We start from the raw sequence: 26,897 nt of genomic DNA, 5'->3' as shown, positions 1-26,897 counted from the left end.
CTGTATTCTTACAATAAAGTAAGCCAGAGAAAATAAAATGTTATTAAGAGAATCATCAGGAAGAGGAAATGCATTTACAGTGCTATACTGTATTTATTCTTAAAATCTGCACATAGATGGACTCACACCATTCACATTTGTGTTATTCAGTGGCCAGCCGTATAACATTGTCTGGTGAGGGTTCCATGCATGTAAGATACAAAATATGTGACACACCAGCAAAAGGAGGGCAGTAAAGGAATCCACATGGTTTTTAAGTTCTACCACATTCCCCCAGATGTGGTAAAATACTAATTTTTGAGTAGATAATGCAGTGTATAAGGCACATATTATACGTTCTAGAGCAGCCAGTGGAACACTTAGTCAGGAAGCCAGCTGATAAATTAAAATGCAAAGCTAGAAACACTCCTACCATCCAAAAGAAAGCAGGAGAAGGAAAGGAAAGTGGAAAACAAAGAGAACAAACAGAAAACAAAAATGTAAACAATAGATCCAAATCCAACCATTCCAATAATTACATTAAGCGTAAATGGCCTAAATATAATGATGGCAAGGCCAACAGCAGCAGATAGGGTTTCTGAAACACGTCCCAGCTCTGCCGGCTGTAAGAAACGCACTCTGAGTGTGATGATGTGGGTGGGGAGAGAAGAAGGGAGGGGGAGCTGTACCATGGAAATGCGAATCGGAAGAAAACGGGAAGGACGATGTGCCTGTCAAGCAAAGTAGACGTCACAGCAGTGAAAACCACCAGTTGTGCGGTGGGGCTTTACTTAACGATAAAGGGTCAACCCAGTGAGATGTAAGGATTGTAAACAGGCACACATCTAACACCAGGGCTCACAACACACAAAGAAACGTTAGAGAGCTGAGAGGAAAGGGGTGAACGCCCACTTACAGCTGGAGCTTTCAATGCCCCTCTCAGCGCTCAGTTATAAAAAGCAGACAGGGTCGCCTGGGTGGCTCAGTCAGTGAAGCATCCAGCATTTGACCTCAGCTCAGGTCTTGATCTTAGGGTTGTGAGTTCAAGCCCTGCATTGGGCTCCACGATGGGTGTGAAGCCTACAAAAAAAAAAAAAAAAAAAAAAAAGGCAGATAAGTGCAGCGAGCACACAGATCTGAGAACACCATCAGCCAGGACCGAAGACATTCCAGCCAGCAGCCGCGGATGTATGTGTGTCATATTCACCCAGGAGAGCTGTCTCCTGGGCCATAAGATAGATGTGAACACATTGAAGAGAAGTGAAATCGTGCCCAGTATGTTCTCTAGCTGTACTGGAATTAAACCAGAAAATAAGCAAGAGAAAGATTTAGAAAAATCTCCAAAGAAATAACACACTTCTTTTTCTTTTCTTTTTAAGAGAGAGAACACAAGTTGGGGAGAGGGGCGGAGGGAGAGAGAGAGAATCCCAAGTAGGTTCCACGCTCAGCATGGAGCCCAACATGGGGTCAATCCCATGACCCTGTGATCATGACCTGAGCTGAAATCAAGAGTCGGATGCTTACCGACTGAGCCACCCAGGTGCCCAGAAACAACAGACTCCTGAGTAATCTGTGGGTGAAATGGAAGCCTCAAGGTAAATTAGAAAATATTTTGGGGCACCCGGGTGGCTCAGTCGGTTAAGCATCCGACTTCGGCTCAGGTCACGGTCTCGCAGTTTGTGAGTTTGAGCCCCACGTCGGGCTCTGTGCTGACAGCTCGGAGCCTGGAGCCTGCTTCGGATTCTGTGTCTCCCTCTCTCTCTGCCCCTCCCCCAGTCGTGCTCTGTCTCTCTCTGTCTCTCAATAATAAATAAACGTTAAAAAATTTTTTTTCAAAAAGATTAGAAAATATTTTGAATGGAATCAAATGAAATACCACATATCATATCCACAGAATGTAGGTACAGCAGTGCCTCGAGGGAAATTTATGGTATTCGATGCACATGTTAGAAATTCAACGACATGGGCGCCTGGGTGGCTCAGTCGGTTGAGCAACCAATCCTTGATTTTGGCTCAGGTCATGATCCCAGCATTGTGAGATGGGGCCCTGCGTTGGGCTCTGCACTGGGTGTGAAGCCTGCTTAAGATCCTCTCTCTTCCTCTCTCTTTGCTCCTCTCCCCCATTCATGCTCTCTCTGTCTCTTTCAAATTAAAAAAAGAAAAAAAAAATTCAACGACATGAACGAATCCCAAGCATTTCGCCAAGCGAAGAAAGCCAGGGGGAGGTACAGAAAGCCAGCAAAACAGAGACTCAGCGGGCACTGCGAAGATAACGAGATACTGTTTCCCACAAGGGCAAATTTGCAAAGACTGATGAAAGACGGTGAGGTAATGAGAGGCAATGGCACGACATATTTGCATGTATAACGTACATGTAACGTGCTTGTCTCAGAAGCACCCTTTCCTGACAGCCACAACCGGGACTACAAGGTGTTCGTGTCTTTATGGGGACACGATCGGTATAAAATGTAATTGAATTACATCTGGTGACGGGGAAGTGGCTACATAAACCATGGTGCGTCCAGTCTCCAGCACCGCAGAGCATTTGAGAGCAGGGCCTGGTGCCAGCGACTCCGGCAGGAAAGCGGCAGACGGGGAGTCCTGGGGTTCGTGTGAAGGAGTTTCTCCATTCAGGAATCACAGTGTAAGGGGCGCCCGGGTGGCTCGGTCGGTTAAGCGTCTGACTTCAGCTCGGGTCGTGAGTTCAAGTCCCGCATCGGGCTCTGTGCCGACAGCCCGGAGCCTGTTTCGGATTCTGTGTCTCCCTCTCTCCGCCCCTCCCCCACTTGCCCTCTGTCTCTCTCTCTTTAAGCAATAAACATTAAAAAAAAAAAAAAAGAATAACAGTGTGAAACCAAGGACTTGATGACCTAAACCCTGGAGGCCTTTGCGGGGCGCGAGCACAAGAGAGGAGACGAGGCTTTGTATTTCGGAGAAAGCTGAAGCCAGGGATGAGACAACAGAATTCTGGGAATAATCTTCTCCCCTAAGTCAGCCAATACATTCCATTTGCAGTCACTTCCACCAAACCTTCCAGTAAGTCAACTTTATCTCCTCAGGTGCTCTTTGAGGACGTGGTGGCTGGCCTAACACTGAGCACACAGCCTGTGCCCTCCAGAATGACACGGTCCAGTTCAGGGACAAGGATGTCACAGTGGTATAAGGCAGAATGAGTAGGGATCTGCCAAAGTGGTCCTGGCATGGGGTTGGGGACAGGGGACAGTCAAGTGATGTAGAAAGGAGGGAGAGATGAGAGGAAGGATGTTTCCATCCCCTTACTGGCCTGGGCACCCCCAACCCCACTTCCCACCCAGCAGCATCCCCACGATACACAGCACCAAGAGGACCAGAGGGGGCTCCTTTGTGAGAGTTTGAAGATTAAGAAACGTTTTATTGATGGAGAATGTGAGGCAAAGGGTTCCGGGCTCCTTTTATGGTGAATCCCAGGCAGGGCTGCAGCATTTTAGTTGATGCTGGGAGAAGGTTGGAGGCTCAGGCACCACAGCCCACGATGCTGTGTGGGTGTGATGAGCAAGATGTGAGAACAGGGGCCCACCCATCAGAGGAGGCACCAGAGAAAGAACTGCCCAGCACTCAAAAGGCAGAAAGCAAGCTTGGCCCTCAGAGGGTGTCATGATGGCACTCGGGTCAACAGCATGATTGTGATGACTCTTTCCCAGCTCACACCCCGCTATTTTGCACTCCTTTGCCAACTTCCTTCTGGCCCAGCTCTTGCCTTTTCCTGACCTTTCCCCCATCCTTGCTTTTGTTTTCTTTTTAATTTCTTCCCACCAGTAACTTCCTTCTGCAATGTTGATTCAGCTGTTGCTCCTTTTGTGGGGGAGGCAGGGGGTGGAGGAGCCAACAGAGACAGCTGCAGAGGCTGGAGGCAAGCACGCTCCAGTGGGGGTGGGCAGAACAGAGCGGAAAACAGTGTTTGCCCTCGTAAGTGCTCCAGATAGTTTTCTCACTGGATCTCCCACAGATCCTTACAAACGGGCAAAAAGTCACTCTGCCAGGGCAATGGAGATGCTTACTGTAATCCAGGCCACATAGGTGCTGGGGCAGCCAGGTGAGCATAGAAAGTAGGGAAGGTATTTGAGAGGTTAGAGTCATTTCTAGCCACCTACTGTCCTGAATGCTGGCCTAGGTACCCTCATCCCCACTTACCACCCAACTACTACCTTCATGTCAAGCTTCCCTCCATGGGGAAGCATTCCTGGTTTCCTAACTCACCTAAGGGAAGGACAGCTTGAGGGGGCTGCTCAACACTCATCAGAACAGAAAGATTAACCAACAGGCTTGATGCTGAGAACCTGTTGGAGGGCAGAAGAGTTTGGCTCTAAATTCAAAGGAAATTGAGCCAGAAAAAGTTAAGCAATGATCAACTCTGGGGGAAAACCAGAAAGTTGCATAAAGAAGATGTAATTACAGAATGTCCACTTGGCTCAGCAGTGCACATTTACGTGGTTAGAATAATAAAAGTACTGAGCCTGGATGAAAAATGAAACTGTTTATTGTTCTACAGAGATGTGAGGGATGGGCAGGGGTGTGAGGAGCTAACATCCTCATCACTACAACAGGCCACAATGCCTTCCCAGGCCCCTAGAATCTAATTTCTCCTTTCAATATAAATACCAGGCTGACCTATGGGGCTCCAGTAGGTCAAAGGGGCCACCAAACCCTAACCCAGGTTGCAGGGTCATTCCTCTCCTTACGATGTTTATCAAATTGCCATTTCCTGTTCAGTTTATGGTTTCTACCAATGCCAAGTATAGCCAGTTGTGGACATCTTTAGTAGCGTGTGCCCACCGAAAGTCTGTGCTGCCTTTGTCAAAGCAACTTTGCACCTTCTGACCCTATGTTAATTGACTCAGTTTTCATGATTGCCTTCTAAGCTCCTCTTGCCCCAGGGGCCTAGTTTGGGGGCATGGATGCTGAGCTAAGAGAGCAGTTTTCACTTGGGGTCCAACAGACAAGCCACTGGGAGTGGTAGTAGTCTCTCGACACTCAATCCCTTTCCTTCTCTGGGTCTCAGTTTCCCTCACCCCTTCCCTTCATTGTGAGGACAAATGAAGACATGTGAAAGCATCCCACAAAGGGCCAGGCACACACAGCAGGTGCCCGATAAATGTAAAGTAGCAAATCATAAAAAGATGACAGAGACAAGTTCCCAGCGATATGGAGCTTCCAATACAATCATAGCAGGGTTTTTTTTGTTGTTTTTTTTTTTTTGTTTTGGTTTTTGGTGTTTTTTTTTTTTGAGGGGAGTGTCTATATCTGAAATTTTTTCTTGTTGAATTTTCTGCTTCTACCTTTTAACTTTTGAACCTGGGGGGAAACAATTTGCTTTTTCTGCATTGGTTTCTTTGCATGTAATAGAGAGGAATTAAATTCTTTCCTCCATTTCCTCCTGGAAATGCAGTGCAAATGAGAACCTGCCTTCCCTGAATGTCGAGAGCACGAAGGAAGAATACAGAGGAAGCCACGGCCACCGAGGCCTCCAGGGCCACTGGGCATGGCAGCACCTGCCCCCGCCCTGTCCCAGAAGGTGACTTTCAGGGCAGGCTGAGATTTTGGAGGAACATGTGAGAAACTTTCTCACACCTCTTTCCACCCAGGCTCCCTGGGAAGGTTTCTAGCAGGCTCACTTTCTTTTATTTTTTTTCTAAAAGCTAATTTATTTATTTCGGGGAGAGACAGAGAGAGAGAGAGAGAGAGAGAGAGAGAGAGAGAGAGAATCCCAAGCAGGCTCCGCACTGTCAGTGCAGAACCCAACGCAGGGCTTGAACTCATGAACCACGAAGGCTCAACTGACTGAGCCACCCGGGCACGGCACACCAGAAAGCTTCCATTTCCCTCCGCCACCAGGACTTCATGCGTCAGCCAAATGTAATGACCTGTCTCATCCCTGAACCCACCTGGTTATCTCTCCTGAATGGTCAGTTCTGAAGCCCTCCCTACCTGCCCCTGCATTTTCCATCCTAAAGGGTCCAACCCGAATGCCGTCTCCCCCACAAATGTGTCGTGTCAGTCGTGTAGAGGTGAGGGACAAGGACCCGGTGGCTGCCTAGCTGTGTGGGTGGGTGACAAGCGGCCCCTTCTGGCCCTAGGCCCCTTGCTGGCCAGTGAGGACGGTGATCACTGGCCTTACATCCCTGGGTGAGTTCCAGGCCAGTGGGGACACAGAACAGCGCCTGGCCCCGAGAAGGTGACTGAGGAGCAGGTCCTGCATGACTTTGGCTTTGCTGGTCGCACGGCTGCAGCAGAAGCTCGACCCCTGTGGCATCCGAGCAGCCACAGACCATCTGTATGTAAATGAGCTTAGCTGCACCCAAAAACAGGCAGAACCCTGCTCTAGACCAGTGACTCTCTGGGGACAGAGGACAGTGGGTGGGAGAGGAGGGACTACACCCAGGACCTGGAAATCCTAGGTGCTCGGCTGGGTGCCTGTCAGGAATGCAGACCCACTGGTCCGCGCCCAGCCTGCTGGATCCAGATCCTGGCCTGGGGTGGGGCCTGCGTGTCCCACTAACACACACTGTGGTGGTCTGATCATCAGCAGAGGACACAGCCCAGACCGGACTCTGAGACTCAGGCCCCCACCAGGCCTGCACCCAGAAGGCACTTGGTGCTGGGGAGGAGGCTGACGAGAACATCAGAGCTGGGGGGGGGGTGGGGGTGGGGACAGAACCGGGAGCACCTGAAGCTGAAGTGAACGCTAGGGGCCTTTTTTCTCTCCGAAGAAAGCTTCTCCCCTGGCCTCTCCCACCGGTTTCCAGTTTCCTCCTCTTCCACAGGGGAGAATGAGGCATCTCAAGTGGCTCCCCAACTCCCCCCACACCCCAGAGGTGGTGATCCATCGTGTGCCTGCCCCACCTGGGTCCACATCACCCTTGCGGGCATCCGGCTGGGGCTGGGAGCCTCTTTCCCAGTCTCCATTGGGAGCACTCCAATGAAGTGCTCCATTTCTGTCCACCTGCTTCCCATCCCTCCCCTTTGGTTGTGGGCCCCAGTCGAGAGCCCAGAAGGACCTGTCCGGAAAGATCTCACCCTTCTTCACCTGGGGAGACCTTGCAGGCTGGGGAGCAGTCTTCTTCCTCCTTCCTGTTCTGTCCCTCAAGGGAATAGCGGCACCTCTCCCTCGTGGGGCCCCCGGGTCAGCCTTGCTTCTGGAGGCCGCCGGGCAGGGGAGCAGTGGTGGCCCACATGCCTGGGCTCTGGGAAGCCTGGGCTGCAGTCCCGGGTCCCCGCGGGTCTGGTGGCTGCATGGCCGTCGCCCAGTTCCTGAAAGGTGTCTTTTCTATCTGTACAGTGGGGGTGAAGGTTCCGCCTCTCAGGACGCTGAGATGAAGTACCTGAAGCTCTCAGAAGAGCCTGGAAAGATGGGGGCGGGGCAGGTGTCAGGGCCAGGTGCCCAGCCCACTGGGGGCTGATGAATGACAGACAGTAGGAGAGAGGGAGATCTCATTCTGGCAAGGCACCCAGGAGCTGACTGAGTGGGGTGACAGTGAGGTGGAGCAGGGAGAGGGAACACTGGCCCTGACCCAGGTGTGACCCCATCCCCGAGGGGAATTGCCCACTGAAGGTCACATGGGCTGCAGGCCGGCCGGGCGGAGCCCCTAGGCTGTGTGCTGCATGGCACCAGGGAGACCTAACCCTTTCCTCACTTGAGCAACAATGAAAATTCCAAGTCAGGGGCGCCTGGGTGGCTCAGTCGGTTGGGCGGCTGACTTGGGCTCAGGTCATGATCTCGCGGTCCATGAGTTCGAGCCCCGCGTCGGGCTCTGTGCTGACAGCTCAGAGCCTGGAGCCTGTTTCGGATTCTGTGTTTCCCTCTCTCTAACCCTCCCCCGTTCATGCTCTGTCTCTCTCTGTCTCAAAAAAATAAATAAAACGTTAAAAAAAAAATTAAAAAAAAAAAAAAAAAGAAAATTCCAAGTCAAAAAAGGCAAGACCCAGAGAGCCGCCGGAAAAGGCGGCAGGAGGCACCTCTGGGCAAGGGGATCAAAGGGGTTTTAACTGTTTAAAATAGTTTTCTCTATTTTCTAAATTGTTTACAACAGCCACGTATTAATTTTACAACCAGAAAAGACTATTAAGTGTAAATTACGTTACTCAGACCATGAAACAAAGGCAGAGAACCTAGCGGCTGCCTAGGCCGGGGAGGGGGAAGGAGAGAGGGTGGAAGGAGAAGCCAGAACCCGAGCTGGAGGGTTTGGGGCGCGGGGCCCTGGGGCCGCCCCCGGAGGGCCTGGGCGGCACTGCTTCCCCTCGGGGCAGAGCAGAGCAGAGCAGAGCAGAGCAGAGCAGAGCGGGCCTGGAAATCGCGCCTTCCCTGGGCCTCTTCCTCCCGCCCCCTCCGTCACCACTTCCTGCACTCGACCCCGGCATCACGCAGTGAGTCGGACACATTTTTGCCCAAAGAGTTTCCAAATTTGGGAACTCCACGGCCCCAGCCTGTTTGAGCTTCCTGTGGCGTTCCTGGGCGCGGTTCCCACCCCGGGAAGCTGCGCCCACAGGCGCCCAGGTCGGGGACCTGCCGCGCCGTCCAGGAGCCAAGAGGAGGCGCCAGTGCCCCACTCCCGGAAATTCGTCTGGTTATGGAGATGCTCAGACGACAAACGGCCCCGCAGAGATTCAAACCGGCCATTTTAACTCCAGAGGTCCCTGAAGCAAAGCCAAAGGTCACGGGGTGGAGGCCACCAGGAACCGAGCTCTCTGCTCTCCGCCCAGCGTGTCAGGTGCCCACCCGCCTGGGGCCAGGGTCGCCAGGACGGAGTCACCTCTGTCGGGCAGTACGACCGAGGGGCAGCTGTGCACGAGTGCCGACGTGACCCCCATCGCCCTGACGCAGCCACCCTCCGGCCGTGCCCCCTGGGTCTCCAGGAAGGGCCTCTCGGGGAACCAGGCCAGGCAGAGGACGGAGGGACTCGGAGCCTGCCTTAGTCTTCCAATTTGTAGCCGGTGGATCCAGCCCACTGTGCGCAGAGCGGGGTACGTCTCAGCCGCCCGCCCTGTAGCAGGGTGTCCCATGCTAGTCCCGGATGCTAGGAAGGGTCCCGAAGATGGAGGAGGGGGAAAGGGAGCTGCCCTCTCAGCCTGTCACCCCAAGCACCCAGGTCGGGCAGGAAGGGCTGGGGTCAGACGCAGGGTTTTGCCCCTGCCAAGCCCACCCCCGACACCAAGAGTCCCCATGCCCCAACCTGAGCTGAGAACCAGGACGTGTTTGCCGCCTATCTTCTATGGGCCACTGGACTCTACGGAGTGCGCTGCGGGCAGGTGCTTCCTGGGGCTCTGCCGGTCTCCTCAAGAACCCTACGCTGGCAGCCCCATTGTAGAGATGGGTAAACAGGCTCAGACGTTCCTGATGCGAAACTGTCGGGGGGGGGTCACCTGGGTGGCTCAGTTGTTGAGTGTCTGACTTCGGCGCAGGTCATGATCTCATGGGTCGTGAGTTCAAGCCCCACATTGGGCCCCCTGCTGTCAGCGCAGAGCCCGCTTCAGATCCTCTGTCCCCTTCTCTCTGCCCCTCCCCCACTCATGCGGGCTCTCAAAAAGAAATAAAACATTTAAAAAAAAAGAGAAAATGTTGGGGTCAAGGAAGAATTCTTGAGGTGTCTTCGGTGCAAAAAAGGTAGTTTTTTTTAAAGCACGGGGACAGGACCCGTGGGCAGGAAGAGCTGCACTGGGGCTGTGAGGGGTGACTGATCATATACTTTCAAGTTGGGAGGGGGTCAGGGACAGGGTAGTCTCTACGGATTTGGAAGCAAGGTTTCAGGACCTTGAGGGGCTTGCTGCTGTTAGGAAAAGGTCATTTACTGTCTAGTAAAACCTTACTCAGGAGACCCTTCAGATGTATACCAGGGGCCATATGCTTGGAGGAAGATGGCTAACCTATACCTTTGGCAGGTGTGTGTGTGTGCGTGTGTGTGTGTGTGTGTGTGTGTGTGTGAGAGAGAGAGAGAGAGAGATAAAGGAAGTTTCCAAGGGGTTTTTACAGGATCCTGGAGGTTGGGCTAATGTCAAACTAAGGTTGCCTTTTACCCCAGCAAAGAATTAACATAGAGGCATCCAAGCTCCCAGAGGGAGGTCACTCTGCTCGTCCCAAGTACTTGTCAATGGCTCGAAGTCATAAGGAAGTTTAATTTTCTTCTTTAGCCTTTGTTCTCCACATCAGTGCCTACCTTGCCTAAGTCACTCCGATGCCTGGCCACCTCCCTGGGTGCGTGCGACCCGGATCTTCCTTTCCTGAGTGAGGCCCCAGCATCCTGAGACACCCCCCTCCCCAATCCGGCCAGGCAGGGCTGAAGGGAGACGAGTGCACGGGGAGAGGAGCTGGAGGACCTGGTTGGCGCGGCGGGGCGCTGCCGCCGGGAGGCTGGTGGCCACCCCCGTGACCACCCCAGGAAGGACGTCCTGACCCTGGGCACGTGGCGAGGGCAGGGTTAGGAGTCCATGTCCCAGGGCCGTGACTGCGCGCGCCAAGCTGCAAGGGGCCGCTCTCAGCGCAGCTTCCGGGGGTCTGGGAAACCGGCTGCTTCGCCAGGAAGTCCCTCCGCGAGGGCCCGGGGGACACCGAGGAGCGGCGGGACCGCCTGCACCTCCCGAGGGCCCCCCCCACCGGCCCCGGCGCCCCGAGGTCTTGAGGCCGCTGCCCAAGGGCGGGTCCTGGGGAAGCGCGTCCCCGCAGCCCCGCGTCTGCGCCCGGCGGCCAGCCCAGCTCCGCCCGGAAACCCCGACGCCCCGCGAGCGCCCTCAGGCGACGAAAGAACGGGTCGGCGAGAAAGCAGAGACTCCGGGTCCCGCAGGGAGGGGGCGGGCGGAGACGCGGCTGAGCCGTGGGAAGGGCGGAGCGGCGGGGAGGGCGGGCCAGGGTGGCCTTTGAGCGGAGGTCGCGGCCCGGGGGCCCCTCTGGGGAGGTAGGGGTGCTGCAAGCAGAGACGGAGAGCAGGGCTAGAGGCAGGAGCCCCGGGGTGGGGGCGGGGGACTTGGGGTAGAGAGAAGGGGGCTGTTGGGTTGAACGTGGCAGGGAGAGGGGGAGCCGGAGAAGATGACACCTCGCTTTTTGGCTCGGGCAGCTGCGTGGGTAGCGTTCGTTGGAAGGCAGACATACTGCTGGGGCAGGGACAGATTGGGATCAGAAGCAAGAATTCGGTTTTGAGATTTTCACTACGTTTTCAGGTGGAGATGGAGAGATCCAGCTGCAGATGGCAATGTCAGGATAGCAGGATAGGGTGTGGAAAGCACGAATAGGACGAGGGCATCCAGAGGGACCATGGGAGAGGTGGAGAGAGAAGGGGCCCCAGGACTTTCAAAGACTCCCAACTGGTTCATTTTGTTGGACTTTGTTTTCCCTTTATCGAGAAAGCTTGCATTGCCCAGAAGAGGCAAAAAGCAAACCCTAAAATTGAAGCTGTCCCTCAGGCCTTGAGCTGGCCGGGTGCTAAGATCACCACTGGGTTAGACAAGGGACTGTGTCCCTGGAGCCGGGAGCCAAACCTTGGCCTCCTTGCCTCCCAACGGCTCAGGAGAGGAGGCGGGTTGGATGTAGAGGTTACCGGTGGGTTAGTGATTAGGTCATCAATGCCGGAACCCTTAGAACGGAGCTCCTGCTGCAACGTTCCCTCCCTCCCTGCACGGACTGCCAAGCGGCACGATCCTCCGGGTGCCCGCTGAGTTTCATCTGTGCCGATGCACTCTTATCAATGAGCTCATCTTTGCATTCGCATGACCTCAGTAATCACCTCCGCACTCTCGTATTATATCATGGCACAGCTGTGGACCTGCACTGTGGCACGGCACCAGAGAACAAGGCTTCTCTCGTGACACCCTCTGAAAGAAGTCGTAGGTGCTGCTGGATGGGTATGGACTGGGTTGTGGGTGCCACCTTCTCCACATTCTAGAAAGCCATCTGCAGGGCTGACTGACACCCACTGCATGCAGAAGTACAACCAGTGCTGTTCACAGCCGGGCAAGAGGTTCTAGCTAAAGGAAGCTGGGTTCTCCTTTAGACCAGCCTGGTCTGACAGATGCTGGTCAGACATCCACGCTGGCCACCGGGCAGGTAATAGCAGGACGGCTTTTACAGAGTGGGGAACGCCAAGCCTGAGAAGGGCTTCTGGGGTTTCTTCCAGTGACACATTTCTCTGTGGCTTCAGACTGGGTCCGTGCTGTGAAGTCACCCCTGTGTGTTCTGGTCTGATGTCTCTGAGGTGCCTTCTTCATCTACAAATGGCCTCATTCACTGTTGGAACGTTCTGGAACTGGATAGGTTGGCTCCCGCATGGCGTGGCCAGAGACCACCCTGAACGGGACCTGCTATCAACCCCAGTAGGACGTGTCCACTTGCCATGGTTTTGCCTTTTCTAGAGTATCACATCCTCAGTAAAGCCTGGAATACATAAGTGGATATGAATTCCAGCTGGTTATGTGGCCTTGAGTAAATCACAGATCCTGTCATCTTGGCCTTAAGCGGCCCATGTGGTCATGTGTCCAACCCTCGCTGGGTGAGTACCTCTGTGTCCTTCCTGAGAAATGGCACCTAGCTTTGCCTACAGCAAAATCCTCTCCGAAATCCATTTCATGTGGGTGGATTTCCACTGGGCTCCTGGACAGGGTTGAGTGGTGAGTGCGAGCACCCAGGACCTTCTCAGTGTTGGGGGGGAAGAGTGGGGGAGACAGAGTGTGGCCGCTGCTCTGGCTGAGTCTGGACTCCTGTGTGGCCCCATCCATAGCCTGGTTTGTGCTATACTTTGCTCTAGATTCGTCGGCTTTGTGTCTCCAACAGCACAGTGGGCTCCTTGAGGATGGGCGTCACGCCCACCCAGAGGTTGTTTTCCTGAATGCACCGTCCAGGTTGGATACGTGGGAGCCCCTGAGCTCGGAAAGCAGAAGGCGCCTGTCAGAAGGGCAGGACTCACTCAGGTCCTGGTCCCGGAGCTTCCCAGCCTGCGATCTGGCATCGCTTTGCATTTAAATGGTCGAGTTACACCAGTCTCAAGGAATCGTTCTGGGGAGTAAATGAAACCATGTAGAAAAAGGTGAACACGAAATAAATGTTCAATTAGAGTTAATTAACTTAATTAAGTTAATCAAAGTTAATTAAGACAAATGGACTAGCTCAATCAAGGGTTGTTGGGGTGCCCTTAGATTCAACCATATTCCCTCTCAGTTCCCGACTTTAGTCCCCCCTCCCTCCCCTCGCCCTGTCCTGACTCTCGGTTTGCTCCCACGGTGCTTTTGGAGGGCACAAGGGCTGTGTCGCAAACACACTCATGTATTTTTTTTTTTAATGTTTATTTATTTATTTTTGAGAGAGAGCGTGGGCAGAGAGAGGGAGAGAGAATCCCAAGCAGCTGTCCGTACAAAGCCTGGGGCTCGATCCCACAAACCGGGAGATCATGACCTGAGCAGAAAGCAAGAGTCCCACACTGAAGAGACTTAGTCAGGCACCCCAACACACTGGTGTATTTTCAACGTGCTTGGTCCCCGACCCGGCGGTACCCGTCATTCTCCCAGGTGCTAGCGAGGCCGCCTGGATTCCCGCGAATGCCCACACCTGCCCCGGGCGCATGCGCGGCGCCGGCCGGGAGAGCGCGGATCTCCGCCTCCCGGCTCCGGTTTCCGCCCGGTCGGGGGCGCGCGGGACCAGCTTCCGGCCGGCGGTGCGGCGCGCGCAGACGGTTTCCGGCCCGCCGGGGGTGTCGCGGCAGCATGGGGAAAGTGAGGGGGCTGCGGGCCCGGGTGCACCAGGCGGCGGTGAGGCCCGCGGGGCCGGCGGCGTCCGGCCCCGCGCCCCCGGCCCGGGAGGCGGCCCCCGCGCAGGCTTCGGCCGGCGGAGTCGGGGCGAAGGTGAGTGGCCTCCGCGGACCCCGGGGCGGTGTGGTTGAGCACCGAGGTCCGAGGGGACCCTGCGGCGGGCACGCCCATCGCACCCGGCCCTGCGCGGCCCCCTCCCTCGCTCAGTGATGTTTTCGGGGTTCGTCCGGGTTCTGGCCGGCTCGCCTCGGCGCTTCCTCCTGCCGGTGGTGGTGGGCCGGCCGACCACGTGTTGTAACGTGGGCGGGCCCGCGGGCGCTTGCACGCGCATGGCCCGCCGCCTGGAAGTGGGGGCCTGGCGGGGCCCCGGGGAGCGGAATGCGAGCGCGAACAGCCTGGTTTGCTCTTCCCTACGGCCCTGACCTCCGTTCCGACCAGGGACGCTCAGCTGCTGAGGACGGAGCTGCCGTTTTAACACGCGGTCTGGCCCTTACGAACACCGTGTTGGAATAACACCGTGTCATTCACGTGTCCTAAAACTCGCTCCTGTGAAGTGTCCCGTTCAGTGGGCGTTCTTTAGTGTTAGGTTCACAACGTAGTTCGGTGGTCCCTACACATTTCAGAAGATTTTCATCACCCCAAAAAGAAACCCTGTACTTATTTTTTTAATGTTTGTGTATTTAAGTTTATTTTTGAGAGAGAGAGAAAAAGCGCAAGTGGGGGAGGGGCAGAGAGAGACTCTCAAGCAGGCTCTGCATTGTCAGCACAGAGCCCCATGCGGGGCTCCAACTGGAACCGTGACCTCGAGACCTGCGCCGAAGTCTCAGGCTGGACCGACGGAGCCCCCCAGGCGCCCCTAGAAATCCTTACTTACTATCAATCGTTCTGACCACCACGAGTCCACTTCCTGTTTGCCTGCGGCTAGCTGTTTGTGTCCAAAATCCGTTTTGTGTGCGTGGGTGTCCACGGGGCTCCTGGGCGGGGTTGACACGTGAATGCTGGCGCCCAGGGCCGGTGTCGGTGTCGGGAGGAGAATGTGGCCGCTGCCCTGGCTGAGTCTGGACTCCTGAGCGGCCGCTGCGGGTGGCATCCGTTGTGTGCAGGTTTGACCGCGCTGACTTTTCGGATATGGTGTAGTACCGGCTGTGGCCTTGTGTGTCTCGCTTCTTCCAGGTAGTTTTTTCTGAGGCTCATCCTTGTATCTGGAGCAGTCGTGTGTATGTTTCATTCTTCTTATGGGTGAAAACACTCCATTGTATGGTTGCTACTCTGCCACACCAGGTTATCTTCATGGTTCCCAAGTTGGTGGAAAGGTGGTTTCTAATTTTGGGCCATCGTGGACGATACTGCTGTGGACATGGGGAGTGGAATTGCTGGCTCGTATGGGACTTTGTGTTTAACACGGTGGCTGCCCCGTTTTGCATTCTCTTCAGTAACATATGAGGGTTTCACTTTCTCTGAATCCTTACCAATACTTGTTATTGGCCATGTTTTTGATTACGGCCATTCTGATGGACGCGAGGTGGTATTTCATGGCTTTGACTTGCATTTCCCTAAGGGCCAATAATGTGGATCATCTTTTCATGAGCTTGTTGTCTATTTGTGGATCTTTTTTTTGGAGAAATGTCTGTTCAAGTCCTTTGCCCATTTTGAAATTGTGTGTTTTGTTGTTGAGTTGTGAGAGTTCTTTCTATATTCTGGATGCTAAACACCTACCAGATATATGTGGTTTGCATATTTTTTTTTTCTAGTTCTGTGAGGTGGTGTCTTTTTTTATTTTCTTTTTTGGTATCATCCTTGGAAGCACAAGTTTTCATTTTTTATAAGGTCCAGCTTCTTTTCTTTTGTCGCTCGCGCTTTTGGTATTGTGAGAAGTCAACTGAGGGGCTCGCGGAGCACGGCAGACAAGACTGCATGGGGACTGGGGGAGGTTAAGCAGAGTTTGGTCATGAAGAGAACCTTTGTCACTTCATGTCCTTTAGCAATTGATGTGGGGCTTATGATATAGGTGTTTCTGTCTCTTCGGTGCAGAGAAAGGTAGGACCTTCATGCTGTGTTACTGCCTCCCTCTCATCCCCTTGCTGTGCCGTTCCTGTTCTGTAGGCTGTGTCTGTACGTGTTACGACCCGACCTTAGGTTCTTACAGTTGTCTTTTGTAATTAGCTATATGTTTACCTGTAACAGGCTTCTTGTTTTGTTTTGGATTATTGTCTGGTAACATTCCTTTTCAGCCTAAGACACTTCCTTAATGTTTCTCAGAAGGCAGGTCCGCTAGCGACAGATGGTCTCGGCTTCAGTTTATGTGGGATTCTCTTTATTTTACGTTCAGTTTTGAAAGGTGGTTTTGCTGGATGTAAGATTCTTGGCTGACTTTCGTCTTTCCGCACGTTGAAATGTGATCCCACGTGTTCTGGTCTCCGTTGTGTGTGAGGTCAGCTGTCCGTCGTCTTGGGGTTCCCTGTAGGTCGGGGGTCCTTGTTCATCTTACTCCTTTCAGGTGGTTCTCGTTGCCTGTAGACATGACTCTGTCGTGTCTCAGTGTAGTTCTCTTTGTACTTACTCTGTGTGGAGTTTCTTTATCCTACTTGGAGTCTTTGAGCTTCTTGCACGTATCACTTAGTGTTTTCCTCAAATTCAGCAAGTTTTCAGCTATTATTTCTTTGGATATTTTTCTGCCTCTCTGTCTCTCTGGTACTTATTGGGGACACCCGTAGGCATGAGTATGGTGCTGTAAGACCATTCGTTTTCCTGCGAGGCTGTTTCTCTTCATTTTTCTGTAAGGCCTCTTCTTTCGTATTTCCTTTCGTAGGGCTCTGTTCTTTTTCTCTGTGTCCTTCCGCTTCTTGTTGGCTGAGTTGTGGTGGGGGCGGGGTGGGGGTACGGAAAGCCTTTCTTCCTCCAGCTGGGATAGGAGAGGCTATCCACCTGCAAGGTCTAAGGTCAAGTCTGTCTCTTCCCATTGGGCCTGCAAGTTGACCTTGAGTAGGGCTGCAGCTCCCCCTGCTGGTCCCCTGATTCCCTTTATTAATCTTCGAAGTGATGTATGGTAGCACTGGGCGGGGGGAGGGGGGTGTTGCCTGGTCGTTTTACTTGTTTGTTGGCCTGGCTCTGAACTATGTGAGGTCTGCGTGCAGCCTCTCATCTCCCTGCTTATGCTCTTTTGTTTTTATCTTTTAGCCTGACCAGGTGGGTTTGTCTGAGCCACTTACTGGTCCAAGATTGTGCTTGAGCCCCTGTGTCCCATTAGGTGTTTGCTTCTTACCACTGGATGTACGAGTGTGGCTCCGGGCTGCGGTCACAGTTCAGGGAGTTTACATTTTTGATCCGCTTCCCAGCAGGGACCAGCAGCTTGGAGACTCGCTGTGATACTCCTGGCCCCGCACAGCCTTGAGCTTCATGCAGCCTCCAGCTGCTGCCGCTGGGAGTTGCCCCTGGGCCACAGCGGCTAGTTGCTGAGCCAGTGTCTGCTCGGAGGCCGCGCCTAGGCCCCTGTGCCGGTCGGCCTCTGCCCCGTGTTGTGTTTGGTTTGGGGAACACTTTCTCGTGTGCCCCATACGGTTCTGATTGCCCTTGAGGGGCAGCCTAGACCTCCAGCGTTGACCGTTACCCACGGGGCACCTGCCTCTCTTTCTGATGTGGCCTCTGCTAAACTTCCGCTTGCTCTGCTGTGTGCTTACCTTGTTGCCGCTGGTGTTTTGGAGCTACGGAGCACCCCCACCGTCTGCCTGGATCTCCAGTGTTTTCAACAACGCCCTAGACTTGTGAGTCCCCACAGTCCATTCCAGATAAAGTCCCGCCTCTGGCAGGACCTCTGTGCCCACACGAGGAGGGGGGCAGGGACAGCCTCAGCTTCTCCCTGTTGACACCCCTCTCTACAAGTGGGCGCCGGGGGGTGGTCCCTCGTCATCTTCTTGGCTTGTTAGTACCTGTGGCCTAGAGAAGCTGGGATGAGGGGTGAGAATTCTCACTGTTCTCAGCCTTCCCTGCCTCAGGTGGTGCTTCTGTCCAACAGGTGGGGGCGGGGCGGGAGAAGGGATCCCCACCGTCTGGCTCACCTTCTTGGACTAGTGCCTGTGGCACAAGGTGGGGGGATCGTTGGCAGCTGGGAGCTGGGGAGCCAGGAGTAGAGCTCCCAAGGGAGTTTCTGTAAGGTGGGGGTGGATAACAGGGCATAGCTCTTAAGCCATAGATTCTGTTCTTTTTTTTTTTAATGTTTGTTTATTTTGAGAGAGAGCAGGATGGGGGGTATGGGGGGAGGCGGGGTAGAGAGAGGGAGAGAGAATCACAGGCAGACTCTATGCTCAGCACAGAGCCTGACATGGGGCTCGATCCCACGACCCTGAGATCATGACCTGAGCCGAAATCAAGAGCCGGGTGCCTAAGTCACTGAGCCACCCGGGCGCCCCAATAAATTCTTTCTGTTCTTGATGAGACTTTTAGTTTTCTTCAGTTAAATGGTTGTCGGGAGACCGTCTGCCACACCCCTCTCCCTGCCCATCTGGCAGAGGTTCCACATAGCCCTGGCTCTTAATCCCTGTGCCGGCCAGGGCAGGTGGGATTCTCACGGTGGGCAAAATCCTCCTGAGCTCAGGACACAGCCAGAGTTCGAGGGAAACAGCCCACCGTGAGTGAGAGTCGGCCTCAGAATTAGAGGCCGCGAGGGCAGAAAATGGAATTATCAGATGGAGACTGTGAAATAAGTACGTTCAAAGTGTAGAAGTAAGAGAAGTGAGGAAAGAAAACGTTGAGACCAGGCGGACGAGAAGAAAGAAGCAACTGATGGAACTTGTAGAACGAAGGGTATAGCTGTTGAGCTCTCACACGGAGTAGGCGGACTGCTAGTTCCTAGCCACGTAATGACACTGTGGTCCCCCGAAGACGGTTAACAACGCAGCATTGACGCCTGTCGTGTTGAGTTCCAAAACCTTGAAGCAGTTGGACGTGGAGTACCACTGTGAACGGGGTCTGAATGGCTGTGCAGAAAGAAGCCGGGATTGGCCGTGTGCACCCTGCCCCTAGGCTCCTGTGGCTCCTCCTTGGCGGGAGGACTCTGCCGCGCTGGCCTTCCCTGCTTGGTGCTCCCAGCCGCTCCTAGGCTGCGGCATTGCCCCTGTGAGTTTTCTGTCTCCTATTTACTGACTTTCCCTCCCACCCTGAGAACTCCCGAGGAGCGAGTCTGGGCTTCTCTCGCAGGTGTTCTGTGCGAGCTCCGGGCTGCAGGCCAAGCCCACACCTTGGGCCAGTTTCTGCCTCACCCCAGTCCTGTCTTGGTCTGTGGCTCCCCTGGGGGTCAGTGCTCCAGTCCCTCTGGGGTCCCTGTCCTGGAGCTGGACCCGAAATGAGTCAGGTGGGCCTGGGAGGTGGGCTCAGCAGAGTGTGACTGGCAGTGACCGGGAGGGTTTTGAAGTCTCCGTGTGGGGCTGATCTTGTGTCGGAAGCTGACCTGGGGGTAGACGATTGAGGGGGAGCAGTGGCTGTGAAATGGGGGAGAGTGCTGTGGAAGAATGAGGTGGCGCAGGTTCGGAAGGGAATCTGCTTCCTGTCCCAGTGCTTCTGAACGTGGAGCTCGTGTTTCTAGTCGCTGCCAGTCCCGAGTCTGAGACGGTCTGCACGCCAAGAGCCAAGCCCATTTGGTGGTTTGAGGGGGACGGGAAGACGTGCTGCCTTAGGGCCCCAGGGTCTGAGCTCCCACTGGCCCCCGGGCTCAGCTTCGGGGGGGGGGGCAAGGGTTACCTCCCCTAGGCCCTCTGAGCAGGAGCTGGCCCAGCCTTGCTCTTCTGAAGGCCCCCCGAGGGCTCCCCCTGTTTTGTGTCCGGCCTTACGTTTGCATTCTGGAGCCACAGGGAAGTCTCACGTCTTCTTTCCTTCTTAGGAATGGGCTTTCATGAACACTGATGTTTTTGCTGGGACCAAGATAGACCCCAGTGCCTTGGTGCAGAAGCTGGACCCAGACACAAGGAGCGTTGCTTCCATCAGGAGAGGTGAGAATGTGCGGCTAAGGTCTGGGTGTTTGTAGCACCGTGCCAGGCTGGGTTTAATGTGCTCACGTGTGGGCTGGGGCAAATTTCAGGTTAACCTATACGTTGCTTGTTTTTTATTTATATATTTATTATTTTTTATTAAAGTTTTTTTTATTTTTTTTATTTTTCAACTTTTATTTTTTTTAATGTTTGTTTTTGAGAGAGACGGAGACAGAATGCGAGTGGGTTGGGACAGAGAGAGAGGGAGACACAGAATCTGAAACAGGCTCCAGGCTCTGAGCTGTCAGCACAGAGCCCGACGTGGGACTCGAACTCACTAGCTGCGAAATCATGACCCCAGCTGAAGTCGGATGCTCAACCGACTGAGCCACCCAGGCGCCCCTAAAATTTTTTTTTAATGTTTGTTTACTTTTGAGAGAGAGAGCGCGAGCAGGGAAGGGGCAGAAAGAGAGGGAGAGAGAGAGGATCCCAAGCAGGCTCCACACTGTCATCGTGGAGCTCGAACTCCGGAACCGTGAAATCATGATGCGAGCCAAGGTCAGGCGTCGGATGCTTAACTGGCTGAGCCATCCAGGTGCCCCGTCTTCAGGAGTTTTTTTAAATTGAAGTTACTCTTCCAGAGCTGACAGATGTCTTCCCCCGCATGCCACCCTGTGGCCTCTCCTCCTTCCTGTCCCACCTCCCCCAGTGGTTGTGAAGCTGTTGGCCTTCTGCCCTGGGATGGGCTCTGCCTGTTTGGTCATATTGGTCTGGGCCGGCATGCCTCCTGCCTCTTGGGGCACCGGGTCTCTCCCTGCACAGGCCGAGCGCTCTGCCGAGTGGGCGGGCGGCCAGGCGGGGGACGGGGCTGCTTGGCCCACGCTCTCACCTTCTCGTTTGCTCCACCCGGTGGTCCTTGTGAGTGAGTGTCGTGTTTGTGGCTGCATAGCTGTGGCTGTGTGCAGCCCAAGGTAGCAGAGGCTCAGCCTGGAGTGACCGAGCCCGGACAGATCTGTTGTCTGATGATGAGCGCCAGGCTCTTGCCACTTGCCGTGGCCCTTTGACGTCTCCCCTCCACCCAGAGGCGTGGCGAAAAGTAGCCGTGGAATGTGTGGCTTTTGTTCCTGTGCAGCTGACCGACATCTCAGCGGGAGCCGTGTCCACTGAAGCGCAGGGCACACAGATTCCTACTTCCCTGAGAGGTGGGCGCTGCAGGGGAGAGGTCAGCCGGGCTGTCTGTGGGCACGGGGACCCTGAGTCCTGCGCCTGCTCCCGGCCTGCCTGTAGCGGGGTCTCTGTGAGGGGCCGGCCCCAGGTGGAGACCCAGGGCAGAGAGTGGGAGAAGCCGTCTGTACGCCTGTGCCCTGAAGGTTCAGAGGGAGTAGTGGGGACGGAGCGTTAGTGCAGGTGTAGACCGGCATGGGACCCTGATGATCCGCATCGTTGGCTGCTGGATTTTGGAGCATCTGTTCACTTGGTCTGTCAGGTGAGCGTGGCATTTGCCGGGCAGGTGTGCCCCGCGGCCTGCCTAGGAGTCGCGTGGGGCTCCGTTAGCCGTGCTGGCCAGGCAGCGCTCCCGTGTCTGAGGGACCGGCGCACCTTGTCCCCTTCACGGATGGTGCAGGGTGGGGGGGTGTGACAGTGTAGGGGGTGGACTCTCCCTTTGCTGAGCTCAGATGATGTGGCCCCACCTGGGAGTGGGGTGACGGCAGGGCCTCCCTCTGGCACTGCTGGCCCGGTTCCCTGCAGGGCACGGTCTGCTCCCCTCTCTCTCCACTTCTCTCCTCCCTCCCCTCTCCGCCTCTCCTGCACAGGGAGACCGGCTGAGGCTGAGTTCCCACCTTAGGGGTATCTGCAGCCAGCACCAGCGGCCCTGGGACCCCACCCAGCCCTGTTGAACCTGGTTTTCATCACTCTCCAGTGCATACCGGCCAGTAGCCTAGTGGCTCCCACTTGGCCTTTATAGTAGCTCAGAAGCCCCTCCAATCTTTTCTGGTCTCCTCTTGAAGATCCTGGATCCCAGACTGGTCCTCCCGGTTACTGGCTATGTATGGCCAAGTGTCTGCCATCTCCTGATTGGGTCCTAGCAGCCACTGCAGTCCTGTGGGGGCCTCCGTGGGAGCCCCTGCCGCGGCAGCACCTTGGCGTGTTAGCTGACCTGCTGGCAGATCTGGGACCTTGCACTCACTGAGCAAGTCTTCTGCTCAGCAGACAGAACTCGGTTACCTCTTGCCTTTGCACTGAGTCTGAGGGCTTTGTAGAACATTCCGGGCCACCGTAGGTGGCATTGGCTGCTCAGGGAGCACGGCCACCCAGAAAGAGCAAGATGTTACTTTCAGCAAAGGGAACGCTAGAAGTCTGGGTGATGGGCACCTGAAAACCATAAGGGAGGTGGCCAGGAGGAGGGGAGGAGAGAAGGAAGGAAAGTACTTTGTTTTCTTTATGAGCTGGGCAGTCAGTTGTGGTCACAAGAAGAGACGAGAGCAGCTCAGGAAAGATTGTGCTGTACTCTCAGGTCCTGGAGACGGGGACACAGCACCCAGGGCCACGTGGGCAGACGCGCCAGTGTGGTTAGGAGGCTGAAGATGGGAATTGGCTAGCCCCCAGCTGGAAAGGTGTTTTTTTAGGATATCAAAACGTCCTAAAAATATACAGAAAATTAAACATTTACAGAAGGAGAGGGCCTGGACTGTGGGTGTGGAGCTCAGAGCATGGGGTGTGTTGGGCAGAGCCGTGAGGGCCTCAGGGGGAGGCAGGGGTCCTGGGGACCCTGAGATGGGCAGGTAGCCTGGGGCGGGGCTGCTGAGGGTTCCGAGCAAGCGTGGGCTCCGGAGCCTGGAGAGCTGGCAGCTCTCAGTGGGGGCACTGGGTCTGCTCTGGGCCTCGGTTGCTTATCTGCAGACGGGACATGTAGTACTGTTTTTGTCCTGTTTGGCCTGTTTTGGTGAAGGTGGGTTAGCAGGCGGGAGGTGTTAGCAGCCCGGACACCCTGCTTGGTTTTAGTCCGTGCCCGGCTCAACGCTGCAGAAGGCACAGCTCCTCCCTGCTGGCCCGCGGTGTCCGGCCGCCTCTGGTGACAGGTGGCAGTGTTCCAGCCTCTCCCCACCGTGCCTCCCTCTTTGCCAGCGGCTCTTCCATCTTGGCCTGGGTCACCTCGCCTCCCCACCGGCCGGTGCCCTGGGTCCCACGGGGAGACGATGGGCCGCGTGGCTCCCCTGGTGTGAGCTGGGGCTGCTGGCCCGGGGCAGGTGCAGGTCCTGTGGAAGGTGGCATCTGAGGACTCAGCTGCGGCTCAGTCACCTGCTAGGTCGTGAGGCCGAGGGTGTCTGTCGGCCTGGATTAGCGCGGACGCGTCTCTCCCACGAGTCCTCACCCTGAGCTGAGTCACAAATAGAACTGCTGTCTGCCTCTGGCCATGAGGCCACCCCGTGCAGGGGTGTGTGGTCCGGAGGCGGCCGAGCCTGCTCGGGGAGGAGCCCTGGCCTGCTTGTAGGTCCGTCCCCTGGCGCGGACAGATGCCTGTTGTACGTCCCCACCACGTGCATGCCTGTGGCCCCCCTTGCCCCACATGCACACCCGTGCTCCTCCTCCCCTTGTGCGGACTTGTGCTCACACACAAGGGGCCTGTTTGGCCCCGTGGGTGCTTTGCTGGGGGCGTCTTTCCTGTTTGTACGTAGAGCCTTTGGGAGCCCTGCTGGCCGGGGAGCCGAGTCTGTCCCTCCTTGGGCCCACCTTCCATTCCAGGCAGGGGTGCTGAGCTCCCTGTGGGGGACCCCCTGGGCTCTGTGTGGTAGCCTGTGGCCCCTGTGGCGCCCCGTGGGGGCAGGAGGATGTGGTGTAGAGCCACAGGCCACACCTAGTTCCTGCTGCAGACAGCCCCCCCCCCATCCCCCATCCCTGGGGGAACTCGGCTCTGCCCTGGGGGTCGGGGTCTGTGGGCTCGTGGGTCTGGGTGTGAAGTGGCTTCGAAGCTCCTCTGCATCCATCTTTGAGGGCCCACGGCAGGTCTGGGGTGAGCGTCCAGCTCCCGCGTCCTTCCCTGGCACGGGACACCCTGTGCCCTTCCTGTTTCTAGCTGTGTCGTTCTCTGTGCTGCAAAGTCGCAGGAGACAAGTGCAGTGTGTTCTCACACAAGCACCCAGGGTGTCGGGCCAGTACTCGGTTCGGGGCCTGAGCCGGGCAGTGCCGGCCCCGGGACTCAAGCCCAGCGAGGCAGGCAGGCTGGGGCAGGCCTGGAGGAGGATGGGCCTGGCCAGGGCTGTGGGAGGGGAGAATGTCAGCATCACTGCCGAGCACGGTGGACACGCTGGGCCGGCGCTCAGGCTGCCAGGAGGCACTCTGGGGGCTGATGAGGCTGTGGCGGGAGAGGGTAGGGAGGTGGCGCTGGGACCAGGCCGGCCCCGGGCTGCGGTGGAGGGACGTTGCTGCGGGGACCCCCGGAGCAGGGGAAGCCCACACGGAGCACATGTGCTCGTCCTCTTCATCTTCCGGCTCCGTGGCTGCAGTGCTGTGACCTTGGCTTTCAGTTGGGAGCAGGTGCAGGCGTGAAGCCTGTTCACCAGAGGGCGGCAGAGCTGCGTCTCTTTTCAGGCCAAGCCTGGATTCCGAGAGGCCGGTCCTTCCGCGGGGCGAGGAGCTCCCAGCACGGATTCCCAGGGCTTTCCAGGCGCCGTCTTCAGGGAGTTTGTAAAGCTCCCCCTCCGAAGACTTTTCCCTCCTTCTCCAGTGTGAGGGAGGGTGTGACAAAACCCACCCAGAAAGTTTCATCGCTTCTCCCCGCGCCACCTCGAATGTGAAACGTGCAAGGAGAGGGGGTTCTTGCTCTCTGGGCCTGGGCCCAGGCCAGGAACGTGGGGGCCTTGCTGGTGGCCGCCTGGGGGCTGCTTTGGCTGAGGGGGTGTCTGGTTCCCCCGTGGCCCTCGTGCCGTCTTGAAGCCCACAGTGGAGGCACCCCGGAGCTCTTCAGTAGGCGGTGCATGCTGTCCGCCCGTTGGAGGTGGCTGCAGGCTGCTGGCTGTGAGCCCCTTTGCTGTCGCCTAGGCCTTTCTTTGGCTCCTTGTTGGGGGTGTAGGCCCTGGGCGGGAGCGCCTCCACCCACCCCAGGGAGCGCGCCCACTGCCTTCAGGGGCGTCCTGACCTGCAGGGCCCGAAGGTCTGTGCACGGAGCAGGCGGACGACTGGGAGGCACGGTCTTCTGCTCTGGGCCTGCTGGCTGCTGGAGGGTGGCTGGCCCGCAGTCTCACGTGGTGGGGCAGGAAGGGGCCCCCTGTCGGCTGTTCTCGCCTCTGTCTGTCTCCAGCCTGTTCTTTTTAACAACAGGAAGCAGGGAAGGGCGAGGTCAAGGAGGTGGCCTGGAAGGGCCCTCCCCGGATGGTCTTGAGAGGGCCTGGGTGCGAGGCCTTGGGGCACGGGGCCTGCTTCCTGCTCCCTCTGTCGTCAGGGATTTGGGAGGAGGAGCGTGGGTGTACTTTGTCCTTCCTCCCCACTTTGGGACAAGCCAAGGCCGCTTCATTTCTGGTACCTTCTTCCCGTCTCTGGACGGGCTCTTCGTGGGAGGCCAGCCACGGGAGGACGTGGCCGATGCCCGTGGGCGGCGTGGCCTGGCCGTGCGAGGACTTGTGTGCGCAGTGTGTGCTGAGAGGGATGAGGTGCCGAGGAGTGGGGGGCACAGCAGCACCCCAGAGTGGCCGCAGCTCATCCTCCACCCATCCAGCTCCTGTGCTTGGGGAACGCGGCTGTGTCAGGCCGAGCAGCGAGAGCCTCCATGCCCGTCCCACCCACCCTGAGCACCGTGGGGGCTGAGATCTGTGCAGGTGGGGGGCCTGATGCTTGGAGGTGTCTCTGCTGGGCCAGAGCAGGGTAGGCGTAGTGTGGTGAGCGTCTGCTGAACGCCGAAGCCCGCCAGGCACGGGCTCAGTGAGCAGCGGGCAGGTCCCGGGCAGGCCCCGGCCAGACCCTGGGAGGCTGGAGCGTCCCTCCTGCCAGGGTTCTCCCTGCCCAGCTCCAGGCCGTCTCTTGGGGTCCCTTTCTCAGAGCCTCAGCCCGAGCCCTTCCTCCCGATGTTGCCTAGCACTGGTGATCCAAATGCCAGCAGGGCTGCCCAGCCCACGTGGGACACCCCCGGCATGCCTGGGCTCCAAGGGTCAGCGTGAGCCGCGGCAGGGTATAGGCCCCGCCGGTCACGACTCTCACCGGGTCCAGGGCCCCCGAGGATGGTCACAGCCCCTTGGAGCAAGGAGCCCCTCCACCCTCCCATAAGCGGTCTCTGGCTTGGCTCGGGGTAGACTCAGGTAAGTCAGCGCGCAGCTGTGTCCACCCCCAGCACAATGAAGGGGGACCGTTGCAGGGAACCGGGCAGCCACCCTGCAGGACTGAGGTCCGAGGTCCCGCCTGTCCGTGGGAAAGAGGACCAGGACCGAGGGGCCACACCCCACTCCACAGCCAGGCCACGAGGAGCCACGCTGCAGGGCCTTGGTGTGCCTGCTGGCTGAGGGCCCAGGTCTAGTCTGGGTCAGCCGCAAGCCCCGGGGGCACTTGCACACGGCACTGGTGAGGGGCGGTGCCTGCACTTGCCTGGGACCCTCGATAGCTCTGTACTCGTCCCACCCCGACCGGCACCGAGCTGCTTCCTGTGGAAGGAGCAGTGCTGGCGTGAGGACCCGCCCGTGTCGGATGCTCTTTGTCGTCTTGGGGGATCTGGGGGCTGAGCTCTTCCAGTCGGGGAGCTGTGGATTGCTGTCCTCTTAGCCTGGCGTTCTCGTGGGTGGGCGTGCGGTGGGCGTGCTGCGGGGTTGGCCTGCTGTGGCCCACGGCCGGCCCTGCCCGGGAGCGTTTCCGCACGGCCTCCGGTCGGTGTTGGCGGTTTTCTCCGTCTAGTGAGCCGTCTGTAGCGCCGGAGCATTTGTCCCGGGCAGCACGTGCTTCAGAAACTCCCTCTGCTGTCTTGGCAGGTGGTCAGGAGCCAGTCTGCCGGGTCACATCCTGCCTGCCGCTTTCTCGCTGGTGGCCGGAGGCCGTCTGTGACTGGCTCCCTCGTCTGCAAGAGGGGCTGCTGGGGGACCCTGTGAGTTCATCCTTGCAGAGCTCTGATGGCAGAGCGTGGCCCCCGCAGGTGACAAGGAGGCTCATGGCGACCCCGCCTCCTCTCTCCTGGAGCCTGTGGTAGTGGCGCCCGTTGGCAGCATGGCGGTCTGAGTG

General features: G+C 56.7%; 1 protein-coding gene across 5 annotated transcripts in view; it reads left to right on the top strand.

Annotated features, from left to right (window-relative positions):
• The first annotated feature begins 13,353 nt into the window (after positions 1-13,353).
• SLX9 (SLX9 ribosome biogenesis factor) overlaps positions 13,354-26,897 on the top strand; it is a 34,466-nt gene continuing 20,922 nt past the window's right edge. The window contains exons 1-2 of one of the 5 annotated variants that reach the window (XM_045036505.1): positions 13,354-13,833; positions 19,613-19,721. In XM_045036505.1, the coding sequence (XP_044892440.1) occupies positions 13,531-13,833; positions 19,613-19,721 (412 nt within the window). In that variant the 5' untranslated portion in view covers positions 13,354-13,530. Of the gene's footprint in view, positions 13,834-16,832; positions 17,502-18,097; positions 18,853-19,612; positions 19,722-26,897 lie in introns of those variants that run through there. The other 4 variants (XM_045036504.1, XM_006935857.5, XM_045036507.1 and 1 more) reach the window with 4 other exon arrangements.

This window comes from Felis catus, chromosome C2 (assembly GCF_018350175.1).
Source record: "Felis catus isolate Fca126 chromosome C2, F.catus_Fca126_mat1.0, whole genome shotgun sequence".
In the NCBI taxonomy this organism is placed as follows: domain Eukaryota; kingdom Metazoa; phylum Chordata; class Mammalia; order Carnivora; family Felidae; genus Felis; species Felis catus.
This window is presented reverse-complemented; position numbering and strand designations above follow the sequence as displayed.